Source organism: Salvelinus namaycush, chromosome 7, assembly GCF_016432855.1.
Source record: "Salvelinus namaycush isolate Seneca chromosome 7, SaNama_1.0, whole genome shotgun sequence".
Taxonomy (NCBI): Eukaryota; Metazoa; Chordata; class Actinopteri; order Salmoniformes; family Salmonidae; genus Salvelinus; species Salvelinus namaycush.
In genome coordinates this window covers 14,661,122-14,680,648 of record NC_052313.1, presented here as the reverse complement: position 1 = coordinate 14,680,648, position 19,527 = coordinate 14,661,122, and the positions used below count along the sequence as shown (strand labels likewise).

The 19,527-nt window shown below is 42.3% G+C and overlaps 1 protein-coding gene across 1 annotated transcript in view; it reads right to left on the bottom strand.

The window, feature by feature from the left end:
• Positions 1–19,145, bottom strand: part of LOC120050620 (histone-lysine N-methyltransferase 2C-like) — a 96,944-nt gene extending 77,799 nt beyond the window's left edge. Inside the window, exons 1-4 of the mRNA XM_038997209.1 lie at positions 19,074–19,145; positions 15,336–15,440; positions 12,857–13,038; positions 1,207–1,371 (exon numbers count right to left, since the gene is read on the bottom strand). Of these exons, the coding sequence (XP_038853137.1) occupies positions 1,207–1,371; positions 12,857–13,038; positions 15,336–15,440; positions 19,074–19,127 (506 nt within the window). The 5' untranslated portion in view covers positions 19,128–19,145. The remainder of the gene's footprint in view (positions 1–1,206; positions 1,372–12,856; positions 13,039–15,335; positions 15,441–19,073) is intronic.
• Between the last annotated feature and the right edge of the window lie 382 nt (positions 19,146–19,527).

Here is a 19,527-nt window from a genome sequence, read left to right as displayed (position 1 = left end):
CCAACCTCCGTGTCTTTGTGAGACGCAGTGTGGGTAAACGGATGATCTATGCATGTGTATTCCTCATCGTAAAGCATGGAGGAGGTGGTGCTATGGTGTGGGGGTGCTCTGCTGGTGACACTGTCAGTGATTTATTTAGAATTCAAGGCACTCTTAACCAGCATGGCTACCACAGCATTCTACAGCGATACGCCATCCCATCTGGTTTGGGCTTAGTGGGACTATCGTTTGTTTTTCAACAGGACAATGACCCAACGCACCTCCAGGCTGTGTAAGGGCTATTTGACCAAGAAGGAGAGTGATGTAGTGCTGCATCAGATGACCTGGCATCCACAATCCCCCAACCTCCACCAAATTGAGATGGTTTGGGATGAGTCGGACCGCAGAGTGAAGTTAAAGCAGCCAACAAGTGCTCAGCATGTGGGAACTCCTTCAATACTGTTGGAAAAGCAATCCAGGTGAAGCTGGTTGAGAGAATGCCAAGAGTGTGCAAAGCTGTCATCAAGGCAAAGGGTGACTACTTTGAAGAATCTCAAATATAAAATATATTTTGATTTGTTTAACACTTGATTCCATGTGTTATGTTTTCCATGTGTTAGTTTTGATGTCTTCACTATTATTTTACAATGTTGAAAATAGTACAAATAAAGAAAAACCCTTGAATGAATAGGTGTCCAAACTTTTCACTGGTATTATAAGTATTCACACCCGAGTAAATACTTTGCAGAAGCATTTTTTTAAACACTTTTTTGGTTACTACATGATTTTTTGTGTGTTATTTCATAGTTTTGATGTCTTCACTATTATTCCACAATGTAGAAATAGTAAAAATAAAGAAAAACCCTTGAACGAGTAGGTGTTCTAAAACCTTTGACCGGTAGTGTATATGTCATGCAATTTGAACATATACAAGTGTAAATACAGAGAGAGACAGGTGCACATAGACACATAAACAAGCACTTAGCTACGCACTCACACAGACTCCGATATGCATTAACCCGTTTGCTACAGCAATGATATGTTCATCCCATCAAGCCTTACGATGAGTAAATGACACCGTAGTAAGATCTTTGGACTGTTTCCTTTGTCAAGCTGGACGCTGGCTGCCAACATGCCATATCTACACAGTGTTGTCAGGTCCTAGTGTCACCCAATCATTCTCAGGTGGCGCATGGCCTGGCAGAGAGAGAGATGATTATTGCTCACCTGTCACACTGGCGGCACTGCACGATGAGCTCGTCCTCACAGTAGCTGCGCATGCACATCGGGCATGATGCCAGGCTGGCACAGGGGCCGCACTGGGTGTAGTTGTTCTGCCAGTCACACCTCATGCCGGGGGAGGTGGCACCACACTGGGTACAGGAGACACACCTATGGCAGGTGAGAGAGAGGGTGGCATGAGTGGGCGATGTCAAGCAGGGGTGAAACACTACAATCGCAGCGACTCCAGCATATCTAGCACACCTCCCAACACAGAGAGTCCAAAGATAATGCACTTGTATCACACACATACAGTGCCTTTAGAAAGTATTCACACACCTTGACTTATTCCACATTTTGTTGTGACAGCCTGAATTCAAAATGGATTGAATAGATGTTTTTGCTCACCCATCTACATACAGTACAATACCCAATAATGACAAAGTGAAGACAAGTTTTTAGAATTGTTTGCAAATGTATTGAAAATAAAATACCTCATAAACATAAGTATTCACACCCGAGTCAATCCTTTGTAGAAGCACCGATTACAGATTTGAGTCGTTTTGGGTATGTTTGTATCAGCTTTGCACATTTGGATTGGGGGATTTTGTCCCATTCTTCTTTGCAGATTTTCTCATGTGCTGTTAAGTTTGATGGGGAGTGGCGGTGAATAGCAATCTTCATGTCTTACCACAGATTTTCAAATGGGACTTGGGCATTCTTGTTCTGAAGCCTTTTCAGCGTTGCTTTGGCTGTATGCTTGGGGTCATTGTCCTGTTGAAACTAGAGGTCGACCGATTATGATTTTTCAACGCCGATACCGATTATTGGAGGACCAAAAAAAGCCGATACCGATTAATCGGCCGATTTTTATTTATAAATTTGTAATAATGACAATTACAGCTATACTGAACGAACACTTATATTTTAACTTAATACATCAATAAATCAATTTAGTCTCAAATAAATAATGAAACATGTTCAATTTGGTTTAAATAATGCAAAAACAAAGTGTTGGAGAAGAAAGTAAAAGTGCAATATGTGCCAGGTAAGAAAGCTAACGTTTAAGTTCCTTGCTCAGAACAGGAGAACATATGAAAGCTGGTGGTTCCTTTTAACATGAGTCTTCAATATTCCCAGGTAAGAAGTTTCAGGTTGTAGTTATTATAGGAATAAAAGGACTATTTCTCTCTATACCATTTGTATTTCATATACCTTTGACTATTGGATGTTCTTATAGGCACTTTAGTATTGCCAGCCTAATCTCGGGAGTTGGTAGGCTTGAAGTCATAAACAGCGCAATACTTGAAGCTCAACGAAGAGCTGCTGGCAAATGCAGGAAAGTGCTGTTTGAATGAATGCTTACGAGCCTGCTGCTGCCTACAACTGCTCAGTCAGACTGCTCTATCAAACATCAAATCATAGACTTAATTATAATAACACACAGAAATGCGAGCCTTAGGTCATTAATATGGTCAAATCCGGAAACTATCATTTTGAAAACAAAACGTTTATTCTTTCAGTGAAATACGGAACCGTTACGTATTTTATCTAACGTGTGGCATCCCTAAGTCTAAATATTGCTGTTACATTGCACAACCTTCAATGTTATGTACAATTCTGGCAAATTAATTACGGTATTTGTTAGAAAGAAATGGTCTTCACACAGTTCGCAACGAGCCAGGCAGCCCAAACTGCTGCATATACCCTGACTCTGCTTGCACAGAACGCAAGAGAAGGGACACAATTTCCCTAGTTAAAATAAATTCATGTTAGCAGTATTAACAATATTAACTAAATATGCAGGCTTAAAAATATATACTTGTGTATTGAATTTAAGAAAGGCATTGATGTTTATGGTTAGGTACACATTGGTGCAACGGCATTGCTTTTTTCGCAAATGCGGTTGTTAAATCATCACCCGTTTGGCGAAGAAGGCTGTGATTCGATGATAAATTAACAGGCACCTCATCGATTATATGCAACGCAGGACAAGCTAGATAAACTAGTAATATCATCAACCATGTGTATTTAACTAGTGATTATGTTAAAATGTATTGTTTTTTATAAGATAAGTTTAATGCTAGCTAGCAACTTACCTTGGCTCCTTGCTGCACTCGCGTATCAAGTAGTCAGCCTACCACGCAGTCTACTCGTAGAGTGCAATGTAATCGGCCACAACCGGTGTCCAAAAATGCCGATTACCGATAGTTATGAATACTTGAAATCGGCCCTAATTAAAATCGGCCATTCCGATCAAACGGTCGACCTCTAGTTGAAACATAAGTCTAAGGTCGTTTGCACTCTGAAGCAAGTTCTCATTAAGAATTTGCCTGTATTTGGCTCCATTCATTGTTCCCTCTATCCTTACCAGTCTCCCAGTCCCTGCTGCTGAAAAGCATCCCCATATCTTGATTCTGCAACCCCCAATGCTTCCCGGTAGGAATGGTGTTAGACAGGTGATGAGCTGTGCCTGGTTTTCTCCAGATATAGCGTTTTGAAATCAGGCCAAAGAGTTACATTTTGGTCTCAAACCAGATAAAATTTTTCCTTATTCTTTCGGTTTTTCTACAAACTCCAGGAATGCTGTCATGTGCCAATTTCTCAAGAGTGGCTTCCATCTGGCCACTCTCCAATAAAGCCCAGATTGGTGAAGTTCTGTAGACAAACTCAGCCAAGGAATTCTGTAGTTCTGTCAGAGTGGTGATTGGGTTCTTGGTCACCTCTCCCTGAACAAGGTCCTTCTTGCCTGGTTTCTCAGTTTGTTCGGACGGCCAGCTCTAGGCAGAGTCAGGGTAGTTCCATATTTTTTAAATTTCCCAATGATGGAGACCATTGTGTTCTTGGAATGTTTCAACACTCTATACATTCTTGAAAACCCTTCCCCAGATCCAGTGCATTTGGTAAGTATTCAGTATTAAGTATTCAGACTTTTTCCACATTTTTTTACGTTACAGCCTTATTCTAAAATGGATTTTAAAAATCCTCAATCGACACACAATAACCCATGACAAAGTGAAAAACAGGTTTTTAGAAATGTTTGCAAATGTTAATTACATAAGTATTCAGACCCTTTGCTATGAGACTCGAAATTGAGCTCAGGTGCATCCTATTTCCCTGGATCACCCTTGGTTTCTACAACTTGATTGGAGTCGACCTGTGGTAAATTCAACTGATTAGATATGATATGGAAAGGCACACACCAGTCTATATAAGGTCTACAACATTGTAGGTCCCCAAGAACACAGTGGCCTCCATCATTCTTAAATGGAAGAAGTTTGGAACCACCAAAAGTTTTCCAAGAGCAAATTGAGCCATTGGGGAAGAAGGACCAAGAACCTGATGGTCATTCTGACAGAGCTCCAGAGTTCCTCTGTGGAGATGGGAGGACCTTCCAGAAGGATAACCATCTCTGCAGCACTCCACCAATCAGGCCTTTATGGTAGAGTGGCCAGACGGAAGCCACTCCTCAGTAAAAGGCACATGACAGCCCGCATGGAGCTTGCCAAAAGGCACCTAAAGGACTCTCAGACCATGAGAAACAAGATTCTCTGGTCTGATAAAAACCAAGATCTAACTTATTGGCCTGAATGCCAAGCGTCACGTCTGGAGGAAACCTGGCACCATACTTATGGTGAAGCATGGTGGTGGCAGCATCATGCTGTGGGTATGTAATTTAGCGGCAGGGACTGGAAGACTAGTCAGGATTGAGGGAAAGATGAACGGAGCAAAGTACAGAGAGATCCTTGATGAAATCCTGCTCCAAAGCACTCAGGACCTCAGACTGGGGCGAAGGTTCAACTTCCAACATGACAACGACCCTAAGCACACAGCCAGGATAACGCAAGAGTGACTTCGGGACAAGTCTCAATGTCCTTGAGTGGCCCGGCCAGCGCCCGGACTTGAACCAATCGAACATCTCTGGAGAGACCTGAAAATAGCTGTGCAGCAACGCTCCCCATCCAACTTGACAGAGCTTGAGAGGATCTGCAGAGAAGAATGGGAAAAACTCCCCAAATACAGGTGTGCCAAGCTTGTAGCGTCATACCCAAGAAGACTCAAAGCTGTAATCGCTGCCAAAGGTGCTTCAACAAAGTACTGAGTAAAGTGTCTGAATACTTATGTAAATGTCATATTTCAGTTTTTTTATAAGTTTGCAAAACATTTTTTAACAGTTTTTGCTTTGTCATTCTGGGGAATTATATGCAGACTGATGAGGGAAAAAACTACTTAATCCATTTTAGAATAAGGCTGTAACTTAAGAAAATGTGGAAAAAGTATAGAGGTCTGAATACTTTCTGAATGCACTCATCACAATTCTAGCTCAAAGATCTACAGACAGGTCCTTGGACTTCATGGTATAGTTTCTGCTCTGACATGAACTGTCAACTGTGGGACCTTATATAGACAGGTGAGTTTCTTTCTAAATCATGTCCAAACAATTAAATTGGCCACAGGTCAAATTGTAGTGACATCTCAAGGATGATCAAAAGAAATTGGATGTAGCTGAGCTCAATTTGGAGTGTCATAAAGGGATGTGTATATATATTTCTGTCTTTAATTTTCAATCAATGTGCAAACATTTCTTAAAACATGTTTTCACTTTGTCATGATGAGGACTTGTGTTTAGATGGGTGAGAAAATAATCCATTTAGAATTCAGGCTGTAACAAAATGTGGAATAATTCAATACTTTCTGAAGGCAGTGTAAATACTGTTCATCCAAGCAAACCTGAGGGTACACAGACACACAAACCTACTATAAACTCCAAAATAACCCACTACAGTTACGCTATCTGATATATACCACACACACTTAAGAAGTGTGTGTGTGTGTGTGTGTGTGTGTGTGTATGGATCATCCACCTTGAAAAGAGCTGCCCTAAAAATAAATATATGTCACTGGCGGGGCTCCAAGGAAAGTCCTGAATGAATGAGTCTCGCTGCAGTGTCAACAGAGTGTTGTTTGACTGGGGATTAGGGACTGATGTTACGCCTAATATGGGGGAAATCCCTCCCTATCACGGCTGAAAACAGCTGCTAAAGCTCTGCTACAGATCAACAACGTGTGACAGAGAGAGGGGGAAAGAGAGAGAAAATAATGTTGATGTTCAGTGGTGGGAGTGTAGATAGTTGGCGAGAATATATGAGAGCGAGATGCAGAGAGAGAGCGAGACGCAGAGAGAGAGAGAGACAAAGTGGCTAAACTCTGGTGCCCAAACACTAGGCATGGCCTGGAGCTGTTGTCAGAGGATATACTAGGGTCCCCAGCCACATCCCAATTCACACGGGCACAAATTACCTGAGGACCCAGCAGGAAAGGGTGGCCACAGCACAAGGGAGTGATTGAAAAAGCTTCTTTCACTTTCCCCAATGCACAAGTGGTCATCTCTACCCTGCTAACACGAAAATACTTACACCCTGCCACCATACAGCGGGTGAATAAAAGCATTTTGCGAGACTGTGCCTCAAAACCTAAATGTCTACCTGGCCCACCACCCCACCCTCAACTTGAACAGCCTTTATGACCAGGTCCACCTCTACAAGGCACCAATCCCAACTTTTGCCAGGACCCTGAAGGACGTCACCCTCAACCGTAGCCCCAGAACCTCACACAGGAGCATCGGACACCCTCCCAGACCCCTCCTGAAGGACCTGCATCGAGAGAACACACAAGAGGACCTACACCCAGACCACAGCATCACCAGCCACACCCCAACCAGATAAGACCACCCCAAGCAAAACCTGGCCACACCCTATAAAGGCCAACGCATATCAGACCTATGTCCCTTCTGCACACCCCATGCCCCCCGCCACTGCGGCACGGACCTCAACATGACAGCAGGACATATGCCCAGGCCGTGAGCAGCGCAACAGGCCCAAGCCCACTATTACACCTGCCCAAGCCCCATCCTGCGACCTAAGATGTACATAACAGATGCTCTGCACACACCTACTGTGATGGTTCAGGCCTAAACCACAGAAAAACACCACTAGACACTATGGAACACAAAGCTTTTACAATCTCATCCTGGAATATACAAGGTCTGAGGTCATTGTCCAGAACTGGACAAGAACCTGACACCCTCAGCACACAGGGGGACAAACACCTACAGCTGAAGTCGGAAGTTTACATACACTTCGGTTGGAGTCATTAAAACTCGTTGTTCAACCACCCCACAAATTTCTTGTTAATTTTTTAGGGATAGGGGGCAGCATTTGCACTTTTGGATGAATTGGTGCCCAAATTGAACGGCCTACTACTCTGTCCCAGATGATAATATATGTATATTATTATTACTATTGGATAGAAAACACTCTGAAGTTTCTAAAACTGTTTGAATTATGTCTGTGAGTATAACAGAACCATATGGCAGGCAAACTTCCAAACAGGAAGTGAAAATTCTGAAAAGGGTCGATGTGAAAGTCATCGCCTATTCAAATCCCTGTAATCTATGGATCTGTTTGCACTTCATACGCCTTCCACCAGATGTCAACAGTCAGTAGAACGTGGAATGAAGCCTCTAGTGTGATGTGGGGCCGGATGGGAGCTATTTGAGACACTGGTCTGGCAGATTGCCAGTTCCTGGTCACGCACTCTAGCCATGGGATGGCCATGTGTGCCATTAGTTATACAGACATGAAGAAATGCTCCGGTTGGGACGTTATTGGATATATATGATAACAACATCCTGAAGATTGTTTCTCTACTAAGTTTGACCAGTTTATTCGACTTGTAATATAACTTTTTGAAGTTTTCGTCCGACGCTTGCCTTCATTTGCGCCAGTGTTTGGACACGTGTACTACACATGCTAGCTAAAGTTGCTAATTTGACATAAGTAATGGACATTATCGAACAAAAAAAACGATTTATTGTGGAAATAGGATTCCTGGCATTGCATTCTGATGAAGATAATCAAAGCTAAGGGAATATTTATGATGTAATTTCGTATTTCTGTTGACTCCAACATGGCGGAGAAATGTTATTTATATTTGAGCGCCATCTCAGATTATTGCATGGTGTGCTTTTTACTAACGTTTTTTTTTTTTTTTTATCTGACACAGCGGTTGCATTAAGAACCAGTGTATCTTTAATTATATGTAAAACATGTATCTTTCATCAAAGTTTATGATGAGTATTTCTGTTATATGACGTGGCTCTCTGTAATTACTCCGGATATTTTGGAGGCATTTCTGAACATGGCGCCAATGTAAACCGAGATTTGTGGATATAAATATGCACATTATCGAACAAAACATAAATGTATTGTGTAACATGATGTCATATGAGTGTCATCTGATGATGTTCAAAGGTTAGTGATTAATTTTCTCTCTATTTCTGGTTTTTGTGAAAGCTATCTTTTGCTGGGAAAATGGCTGTGTTTTTCTGTGGTTATGTACTGAGCTATCATAATTGTTTGGTGTGATTTCCCCGTAAATCCTTTTTGAAATCAGACATGTTGGCTGGATTCAAAACAAGTGTATCTTTAATTATATGTAAAACATGTATCTTTCATCAAAGTTTATGATGAGTATTTCTGTTATTTGACGTGGCTCTCTGTAATTACTCCGGATATTTTGGAGGCATTTCTGAACATGGCGCCAATATAAACCGAGATTTGTGGATATAAATATGCACATTATCGAACAAAACATAAATGTATTGTGTAACATGATGTCATATGAGTGTCATCTGATGAAGATGTTCAAAGGTTAGTGATTAATTTTCTCTATTTATGCTTTTTGTTACTACTATATTTTGCTGGGAAAATGGCTGTGTTTTTCTGTGGCTATGTAGTGAGCTAACATAATTGTTTGGTGTGCTTTCCCCGTAAATCCTTTTTGAAATCAGACATGTTGGCTGGATTCACAACATGTGTAGCTTTAATTTGGTGTCTTTCATGTGTGATTTCATGAAAGATTGATTTTTATCCCACATATCCTAGAGAAGTTAACAAACTATAGTTTTGGCAAGTCGGTTAGGACATCTACACAAGTAATCATTCCAACAATTGTTTACAGAAAGATTATTTCACTTATAATTCACTGTATCACAATTTCAGTGGATCAGAAGTTTACATACACTAAGTTGCCTGTGCCTTTAAACAGCTTGGAAAATTCCAGAAAATAATGTCATGGCTTTAGAAGCTTCCGATAGGCTAATTGATATCATTTGAGTCATTTGGAGGTGTACCTGTGGATGTATTTCAAGGCCTACCTTCAAACTCAGTGCCTCTTTGCTTGACATCATGGGAAAATCAAAAGAAATCAGCCAAGACCCCAGAATTATTTTTTTTAGATCTCCACAAGTCTGGTTCATCCTTGGGAGCAATTTCCAAATGCCTGAAGGTACCACATTCATCTGTACAAAAAATAGTACGCAAGTATAAACACCATGGGACCGCGCAGCCGTCATACCGCTTAGGAAGAAGACGCGTTCTGTCTCCTAGAGATGAACGTACTTTGGTGCGAAAAGTGCAAATCAATCCCAGAACAACAGCAAAGGACCTTGTGAAGATGCTGGAGGAAACGGGTACAAAAGTATCTATATCCACAGTAAAAGGAGTCCTATATAAACATAACCTGAAAGGCCGCTCAGCAAGGAAGAAGCCATTGCTCCAAAACCGCCATAAAAAAGCCAGACTACGGTTTGCAACTGCACATGGGGACAAAGATCGTACTTTTTGGAGAAATGGCCTCTGGTCTGATGAAACAAAAATAGAACTGTTTGGCCATAATGACCATCGTTATGTTTGGAGGAAAAAGGTGGAGGCTTGCAAGCTGAAGAACACCATCCCAACCGTGAAGCACGGGGGATGGCAGCATCATGTTGTGGGGGTGCTTTGCTGCAGGAGGGACTGGTGCACTTCACAAAATAGATGGCATCATGAGGCAGGAAAATGATGTGGATATATTGAAGCAACATCTCAAGACATCAGTCAGGAAGTTAAAGCTTGGTAGAAAATGGGTCTTCCAAATGGACAATGACCCCAAGCATACTTCCAAAGTTGTGGCAAAATAGCTTAAGGACAACAAAGTCAAGGTATTGGAGTGGCCATCAAAAAGCCCTGACCTCAATTCTATAGAAAATTTGTGGGCAGAACTGAAAAAGCGTCTACGAGCAAGGAGGCCTACAAACCTGACTCAGTTACACCAGCTCTGTCAGGAGGAATGGGCCAAAATTCACCCAACTTATTGTGAGAGGCTTGCTAAGTCAAACAATTTAAAGGCAATGCTACCAAATACTAATTGAGTGTATGTAAACTTCTGACCCTCTGGGAATGTGATGAAAGAAATAAAAGCTGAAATAAATCATGCTCTCAACTATTATTCTGACATTTCACATTCTTAAAATACAGTGGTTATCTTAACTGACCTAAGACAGAGAATTTTTACTAGGATTAAATGTCAAGGATTGTGAAAAACTGAGTTTAAATGTATTTGGCTAAGGTGTATGTAAACTTCCGACTTCAACTGTACCTGGAGGTGACAGCATTCCCTCCCCCATATGCCTCCATAGACAACTACGACAACATAACCAACAAAAACGCGTCACAACTCTTGCAACTATGTCAGACACTGGGTATGTACATAGTCAATGGCAGGCTTCGACGGGACTCCTATAGAAGGTACACCTATAGCTCATCTCTTGGCAGTAGTACTGTATACTACTTTATCACTGACCTCAACCCAGAGTCTCTCAGAGCGTTCACAGTCAGCCAACTGACACCCCTATCAGATCACAGCAAAATAACACTCTACTTGAACTGAGCTATGCTCAATCACGAGGAATTATAGCCAAAGGAACTGAATCATATTAAGACATGCTATAGATGGAAGGAAAGTAGTGTGGAAACTTGCCAAAAAACTATTTGGCAACAACAAAGTCAAACACTTTTAAACAACTTCCTGGACAAAATGTTTCACTGTAATAGTGAATGTGTAAACTTGTCAGTAGACAACCTAAACAGTATATTTGACCTCTCAGCTTCCCTATCAAATCTAAACATTTCTAGCAGACAACCTAAAAACAATGACAAATGGTTTGATGAAGAATGCAAAAACCTAAGAAAGAAATTGAAAAACCTATCCAACAACCAAAAACATAGAGACCCAGAAACCTTGAGGCTACGCCTTCACTACGGTGAATCACTAAAACAATACAGAAATACACTACGAAAAAGAAGGAACAGCACGTCAGAAATCAGCTCAATATAATTGAAGAATCCATATAATCTAACCACTTCTGGGAAAATTGGAAAACACTAAACAAACAACAACACGAAGCATTATCTATCCAAAATGGCGATGGATAAACCACTTCTCTAATCTTTTGGCTCTATAACAAAGAACAAACACCAAAAACATATACATGATCAAATACAAATCTTACAATAAACTATTGAAGACTACCAGAACCCACTGGATTCTCCAATTACATTGAATGAACTACAGGACAAAAATACAAACCCTCCAACCCAAAAAGGCCTGTGGGGTTGATGGTATCCTAAATGAAATGATAAAATATATAGACAACAAATTACAATTCGCAATACTTAAACATCATCCTTAGCTCTGGCATCTTCCCCAATATTTGGAACTAAGGACTGATCACCCCAATCCACAAAAGTGGAGACAAATTTGACCCCAATAAGACGCAGAGAGAGCGAGAGACGCAGAGAGAGCGAGAGACGCAGAGAGAGCGAGAGGCAGAGAGAGCGAGAGGCAGAGAGAGCGAGACGCAGAGAGAGCGAGAGACGTAGAGAGACGCAGAGAGAGCGAGAGACGCAGAGAGAGCGAGAGACGTAGAAAGACGCAGAGAGCGAGAGAGACGCAGAGAGAGCGAGAGAGACGCAGAGAGAGCGAGAGAGAGAGACGCAGAGAGAGCGAGAGAGGGAGACGCAGAGAGAGCGAGAGAGAGAGACGCAGAGAGAGCGAGAGAGAGAGACGCAGAGAGAGCGAGAGAGAGAGACGCAGAGAGAGCGAGAGAGAGAGACGCAGAGAGAGCGAGAGAGAGAGACGCAGAGAGAGCGAGAGAGAGAGACGCAGAGAGAGCGAGAGAGAGAGACGCAGAGAGAGCGACGCAGAGAGAGCGAGAGAGAGCGACGCAGAGAGAGCGAGAGAGAGCGAGAGAGAGCGACGCAGAGAGAGCGAGAGAGAGAGACGCAGAGAGAGCGAGAGAGAGAGACGCAGAGAGAGCGAGAGAGAGACGCAGAGAGAGCGAGAGAGAGAGACGCAGAGAGAGCGAGAGAGAGAGACGCAGAGAGAGCGAGAGAGAGACGCAGAGAGAGCGAGAAAGACGCAGAGAGAGCGAGAAAGACGCAGAGAGAGCGAGAGAGAGAGCGACGCAGAGAGAGCGAGAGACGCAGAGAGAGCGAGAGAGAGACGCAGAGAGAGCAAGAGAGAGAGACGCAGAGAGAGCGAGAAAGACGCAGAGAGAGCGAGAAAGACGCAGAGAGCGAGACGCATGGATGAGAAGAGACATTATAGAGATAGAGAGATGAGATACTAAGGGAAAGAATAGAGACAAACAAACACAAACCATCTTCATTCTAAAAAACATTTGACAGCATCATTGGTGCAGCCAGACAAGCTCTGATACTTTGATTGGCTGTGCTGTGCTCCGTGATTGGCAGCAGTCACGACATATACACACCACTTGCACTTCCAGCTGCCCTTGGGCACCGTCTGCAGGGGCGGGTCCAGGCAGTAGGTGTGGTAGCTGATGTCACAGTTGTCACACAGCAGCAGGCGGCCTGGGTCGCTGGCCTGGCCGCACGCCTCGCACACCGTGCACTCCAGACAGCGCCAGCCTTTACTCAGCACCACCCGGGTGATCTGGTGGCACAGGGGGCAAAGGTTAGAGAGGTATTAAAGGGGCAGAGCAGGGATAGGAATCCCCTTTAAGGTCCATTTCAATGGAGCATATTGACTAATGGCTGTATGTTCTATATTTAGTAGGGGAATAATCACATCTCTAGTTCCCAGCAGCACATCTTCCAGGTTAAAGGTCATTGCTGAGCTATTTGTCAAAGGGATGCACCAGTATTTATTAGCCAATAAACCATGGATGCGGAGGGAGGATCAAACCAATTGAGAGAAAGACCCTCCTCCCTCACCCATTATGTGCTGAAAGCCAGACAACAAATACCATAACAAGCTGACGTTGGTGGATTTCCACTTGCATAGTTTAGCCACCCAGATTACCTCCATTTAAAATGTTTTTTGATTTCAGTACTCAAATCTGGGTGAGGTATTTAGAGATTCCATAGTAAACAGTTACCCAATATCATTACCCGACTACTCCTAAATGTATCATGGGCTTACTTATAAACACCACTTTGTGCCAGTAGGCCACCAATTCCATTGGATCTGGCAGACCCGAAATGGATGCCAAAAAAGAGACTTATTCTCACCATGTTGTCAATAACAGGTACATCTCTCTTTTACTAGCATTGTAATAAAAATAAATAAAAATTACAACCAAGCAGCCAATGTGTATAGCCGTGAGTGAAATGTACAGTCACACTAAGTGCTGCTGAGCGCACTTGGCTACCAAGGGCAATTAGCCGTTTCGCTAGCTACCAGGGGCCATCAATAATGCCGTCTCCATCATTCCTGTCCATTAGCTTCCGCCAGTGCGCCGCGGTGCTGCTAACATCAATCGGTTTAATCACTGTGTTAGCTGGGATGGGTGCGATTGGCTGGCAGAGGCAGGCGTGATGAAGAAAACCTGTGCGTGTGTGTGAGTGTGTGTGCGTGTCTGATAGGCTCCCATTATTGAGTGAGTGCTTTTTTTTCAGTGGGAGAGATTAAAAGGGGGGTGGGTACATTCTATATTTAGGGGCCAATTCACTGAATACACTGAACCAGAATAGGCATAAGGGCAGCATGCATATGACATTCATAAAAGTAAAACTTCTATACATACTATTGATTTTATTTTAGAGGCTTTGTTCCAACTAGAATGGAATATGACAATTGTAGGCAAGCCGGCTTGGAGTGGCGACTGCTTGAGGTGATATTTGTAAAAAACTTAACACTATATCAAAGGAAACTCTCTTAGGCCCTTATTTGTCTGCCAGAGGGGGTGGTGTTGCGGGGATAAGACTTGGCGTGGCGATAAATCCATCAATAGAATCCACACAAGGTGCTTAAAGTGAAACCTGTTAATCATCCCAGTATTTATTTGACACCTTGGCTCAAAGCTGCTTGGGGAGGTTGGCACAGAGCCTAATACAATCTGTAGGGAATCCCCTGGCGACTACGCTACAACCAAACTATGCATACATGTAGCCACATACACAAAATGTTGCTGTTTTAAATCTAGTTTCCTGCAATTTTACACATTTTGCCATGGGGCTGAGAGACCATTTTAGTTTTAAAGCTAATTTCCTACAATTCTACACATTTTGACATGGCTTATGCCATGTTCTTATGCCATCTGAGCAGTGGTGTAAAGTACTTTAAAGTACTACTTAAGTCGTTTTTTTGTGTGTATCTGTACTTTACGATTTATATTTTTTGGCAACTTTGACTTTACTACATCCCTAAAGAAAATATTGTACTTTGTCTTACATACAATTTCCCTGACAACAAAAAGTACTCGTTACATTTTGAATGCTTAGCAGGACAGGAAAATGGTAAAACTCATGCACTTATCAAGAAAACACGTGGCCATCCCTACTGCCTCTGGCCTGGTGGACTCACTAAACACAAATGCATCTTTTGTAAATAATGTCTGAGTGTTGGAGTGGGTGCCCCTCCTTATACTTGTACGTTTACTTTTGATACTTAAGTATAAATTTGACAATTACATTTGCTTTTGATACTTAAGTATATTTAAACCAAATACTTCTAGACTTTTACTCAAGTAGTATTTTACTGGCTGACTTTTACTTGAGTAACTTTCTATTAAAAAGGTATCTATACTTTTACTCAAGTATGACAATTGGGTACTTTTCCCACCACTGCATCTGAGTGCCTCAAGCAGAACAAAATCAATGGAGGGGCCCCATGTCTTGCTAAATGCATATAAGAAAAACAATGCAGTGTATATATACATACACATTATTGGTTGCGGATTATCTTTTGAGAGATACTGTAGGTCTGGTATAGGAAAGAGAAGGGTTCACCTTGATGTTGACACAGAAGGGGTGGTAACACTGGCCACACTGGGAACAGGCCAGCAGCCTGCCCTCTGACCCCTGGCCAAAACTCCCACACACCACACACATGTCCTGTATAAGAGAGAGAGGGGGAGGAAGGGAGAATAGAGAAAAAAAGGGAAGTAGACAGAGAGGGAAAGAAGGAGGTAGGGAGAGAAAGATGGAGAGGTGGGAGGTTCAGGAGAGGGAGCAGAGGATAGAGAGAAAAGGATGTGGAAGGAAAAGGAAAGAGTGCATAAGTAATGGGGAATAGAGCAGGTTAACAGAAAATGGAGAGAAAACAAGAGAAAGTTACATTTCTCGACATACGAGTTAAATTTCTCGACGTACATAAACATACGGCTCCCGCAGTAACAAGCAGCGTAACTCGGGATACTTTCATCTTCCACGACACAGCATCTCTTAAGAGCCTTACCTCACAGCAGGATTCATCTGTGTCTCAGGGGCGTGTATGTGCGTGAGTGCGCGCATGCATGTCCATGTGTGGGTGTTTGCAAAAATGGCCAGACGCAAATGAGTGGAAAAAGTTGGAAGAGAAAACAAGGCCAAGAAGAGACTAGTAAACAGCCTGTCCAACAAGGACAAGAGATTATCATAGCATCATCATACAAAATGCATTTGTAATGTTTCATAATCTCTAATAGCTGTAGTATTTTTTCACCAGCATGCATATTCAAATATGTACAGTAGGGCTGACCCCATTTAGTCGATTGGTCGATAGGCTGTTGGTCGACAGAGATTTCTTTAGTCGAGCAGTCACAATTAATACATTTTATTTTTCACAAGACACGTGTCTGATTCACGCCTGTCTCAGTGGACTAATCCCTGGCGGAGGCCATGAGCAAGGCACAGTTCATCACTAAGACATGTGATATTGACATTGTGTATGGTTATATTATGTAAAAATATTATGGTGCAACACTAATAAATATAATATTATTTTATAACAAATGTGCTTTTTCCCCTATTGGATACGGTCACTGTCCGAGGTTCTGAAACAATCTTCAGTTCGCCGTAGAATTGCCGCCTTTCCCTATGTTGCTATCTGCATAATAGCAAAGTTACTAGCATATTGGGAATGAGAACAATGCGGCGGAGGCAGCAGCAGCACAGACGAGGAAACAGTCCTTGCTTAAGCCTAATTGTTTAAGAAAATTGAGGAGAGGGGAAACCAACTTAATTAAGTCTTATAATCAATAGCCTAACTGTTAAATGCGCCTGGCTTTATAAATCATCCATATTTAAATATCTACAGAAATGAGACAGATCTTGCTTACGTTGCTTGTTTGAGTGTTTGTTTAATAGCCTACTGATTCCGTGAGCACCAAGCCTCATGCAACAGCAAAATGTTGGACAAAGCAATTTCACAGATTCAGCTGGTTTTAATCTTTGCTATGCTGTAATAAAGGCTTTTCCCCCCATTAGAACAGACTGGTACTAATTATAATGTATTTAGTGGTGTTTACACTGTTCCAAACAGACAGAAAAATGATATTGTAATCTAACCGCACCGGTTTGTCACACATATGCATTTAGCTTTCGCTCCTATACCCTCTTTTTCTTGATCTCCTTATTGTTATTATTAATATTATTATGATCGTCATTATAATAAGTAATGTCGTTATCATTAGTAGGCTTTGTATAGTAGCCTTGTGTAACCACCATCGAGCTGTAGGCCTAAGAGCGCATCCTGTTTAGTCTTAATAACTGTAACTTAGTTAGGCCTATATTTCCATATATAGGCTACTGTATCAATCAATCATTCATTTGTTCATGCCATCAAACAGCATATGAGCACATGCTTTGAAATGCAATCAATTATTTAGTGTTGTTTACACTGTTTCAAATTGTCAGAAACAATATTTTATTGTAATCTAACAGTAACGGCTTTTGGCACACATAATACTAAAGCAACAATTGCTCCTATACCAGCCTTTTTTTAATCTCCAGTGTTTCACGTAAAGAGAGCAAGGGTTGAGCGAATAGGGAATGTTTTTCCTAAACAAATTAGAGATTTTGATAACTTTTCAGTCAGAAACAAGAAAGTAAATGACTGCAATTATGTTGCAGCTTCAGCACGAACAGCGCAATAAACACTTGCTGTGCTGCCTTTGAGCTGCAGTAGGGAGAAGAGCGAGACAATGTGCGCCAGTCACAGGTACTAGCTGTCATTTCTTTCAACAGTGTGACCATCGGGCTCTTTCTTGAGTCATTTGTGTATCTTAATTATTTAATCAAACAGTGTGCTAAAGCATCAGACAAGCTCAGTGCATATGTAGTTGATTTTATTCAAACACAGGGTGTGTCTGTCTATATATGGAAAAATAAGGTTAAACATTACGACCAATCAATTGGTCAAAACAGGACGACTCTCGGTTGACAAAGATTTTTTTAGTCGGGACAGCCCTAATGTACAGTACAGTATTTGGTTATGTGAGACACTTAATAGGCTTTAGGCATATTCAACAGACGCGGCTTGACCAGGGAGGAAGAGTCCTATTGTCCTCCTTATTAAAGTCACCAGTCACTACTGCTATACAGAGCCTTTTCTAAGGAAGACAAGAAGGATTTGACAGTAGAGAGACCACGAGGGGAGTTGAAATACACAGCTTTAAGCAACACACACAGACACACACAAGCCGGGACTTTGATGGCACAAAGTGTCAATACTCTATCGTTTCAGTGATGTATGATGGTACTGACCTGTCAGATTGAAGTGGTCTGAAGTTGAGAACATGACCACAGTGTTGGTACTGACCTGTCTGAGAGTGAAGTGGTCTGAGGTTGAGAACATGACCACAGTGTTGGTACTGACCTGTCAGAGTGAAGTGGTCTGAAGTTGAGAACATGACCACAGTGTTGGTACTGACCTGTCAGATTGAAGTGGTCTGAAGTTGAGAACATGACCACAGTGTTGGTACTGACCTGTCAGAGTGAAGTGGTCTGAGGTTGAGAACATGACCACAGTGTTGGTACTGACCTGTCAGAGTGAAGTGGTCTGAGGTTGAGAACATGACCACAGTGTTGGTACTGACCTGTCAGAGTGAAGTGGTCTGAGGTTGAGAACATGACCACAGTGTTGGTACTGACCTGTCAGAGTGAAGTGGTCTGAGGTTGAGAACATGACCACAGTGTTGTTACTGACCTGTCTGAGATTGAAGTGGTCTGAGGTTGAGAACATGACCACAGTGTTGGTACTGACCTGTCTGAGAGTGAAGTGGTCTGAGGTTGAGAACATGACCACAGTGTTGGTACTGACCTGTCTGAGAGTGAAGTGGTCTGAGGTTGAGAACATGACCACAGTGTTGGTACTGACCTGTCTGAGAGTGAAGTGGTCTGAGGTTGAGAACATGACCACAGTGTTGGTACTGACCTGTCAGAGTGAAGTGGTCTGAGGTTGAGAACATGACCACAGTGTTGGTACTGACCTGTCAGAGTGAAGTGGTCTGAGGTTGAGAACATGACCACAGTGTTGGTACTGACCTGTCAGAGTGAAGTGGTCTGAGGTTGAGAACATGACCACAGTGTTGGTACTGACCTGTCTGAGAGTGAAGTGGTCTGAGGTTGAGAACATGACCACAGTGTTGGTACTGACCTGTCAGAGTGAAGTGGTCTGAGGTTGAGAACATGACCACAGTGTTGGTACTGACCTGTCAGAGTGAAGTGGTCTGTGGTTGAGAACATGACCACAGTGTTGTTACTGACCTGTCTGAGAGTGAAGTGGTCTGAAGTTGAGAAAATGACCACAGTGTTGTGCATGGCATTCTCCTCCTCTTCTTTCACCATGTACGGCTGCTCCACAAAGCTGGCCTGGAGAGACACACACGAACACAGGCACACAGACAGGCACACAAGCAGGAGTTGATTAACAAATTATTTTTAAAAATATTGAAATTAAAACAGATGGTAAGATTGTGTTTAAAATCTGAAAGGTTGAGATAAAAAATTAAATAGTGTTTGGCCTAGTAAAGTATTAGAAAATATCTCCCAGGATCAGGCCTGATCTAGGTCTAGGACATGAAAGACGTTCTCATGTGACCAGCTATCACACCTCCAGACTGTGTGTCAATATATTATTATGTCATCCACAGGGACAAACAGGCAGCAGGGTTCCCATCTCAGCATTACCATGCCGCCCGCGTGTCAACATGACTAGCGG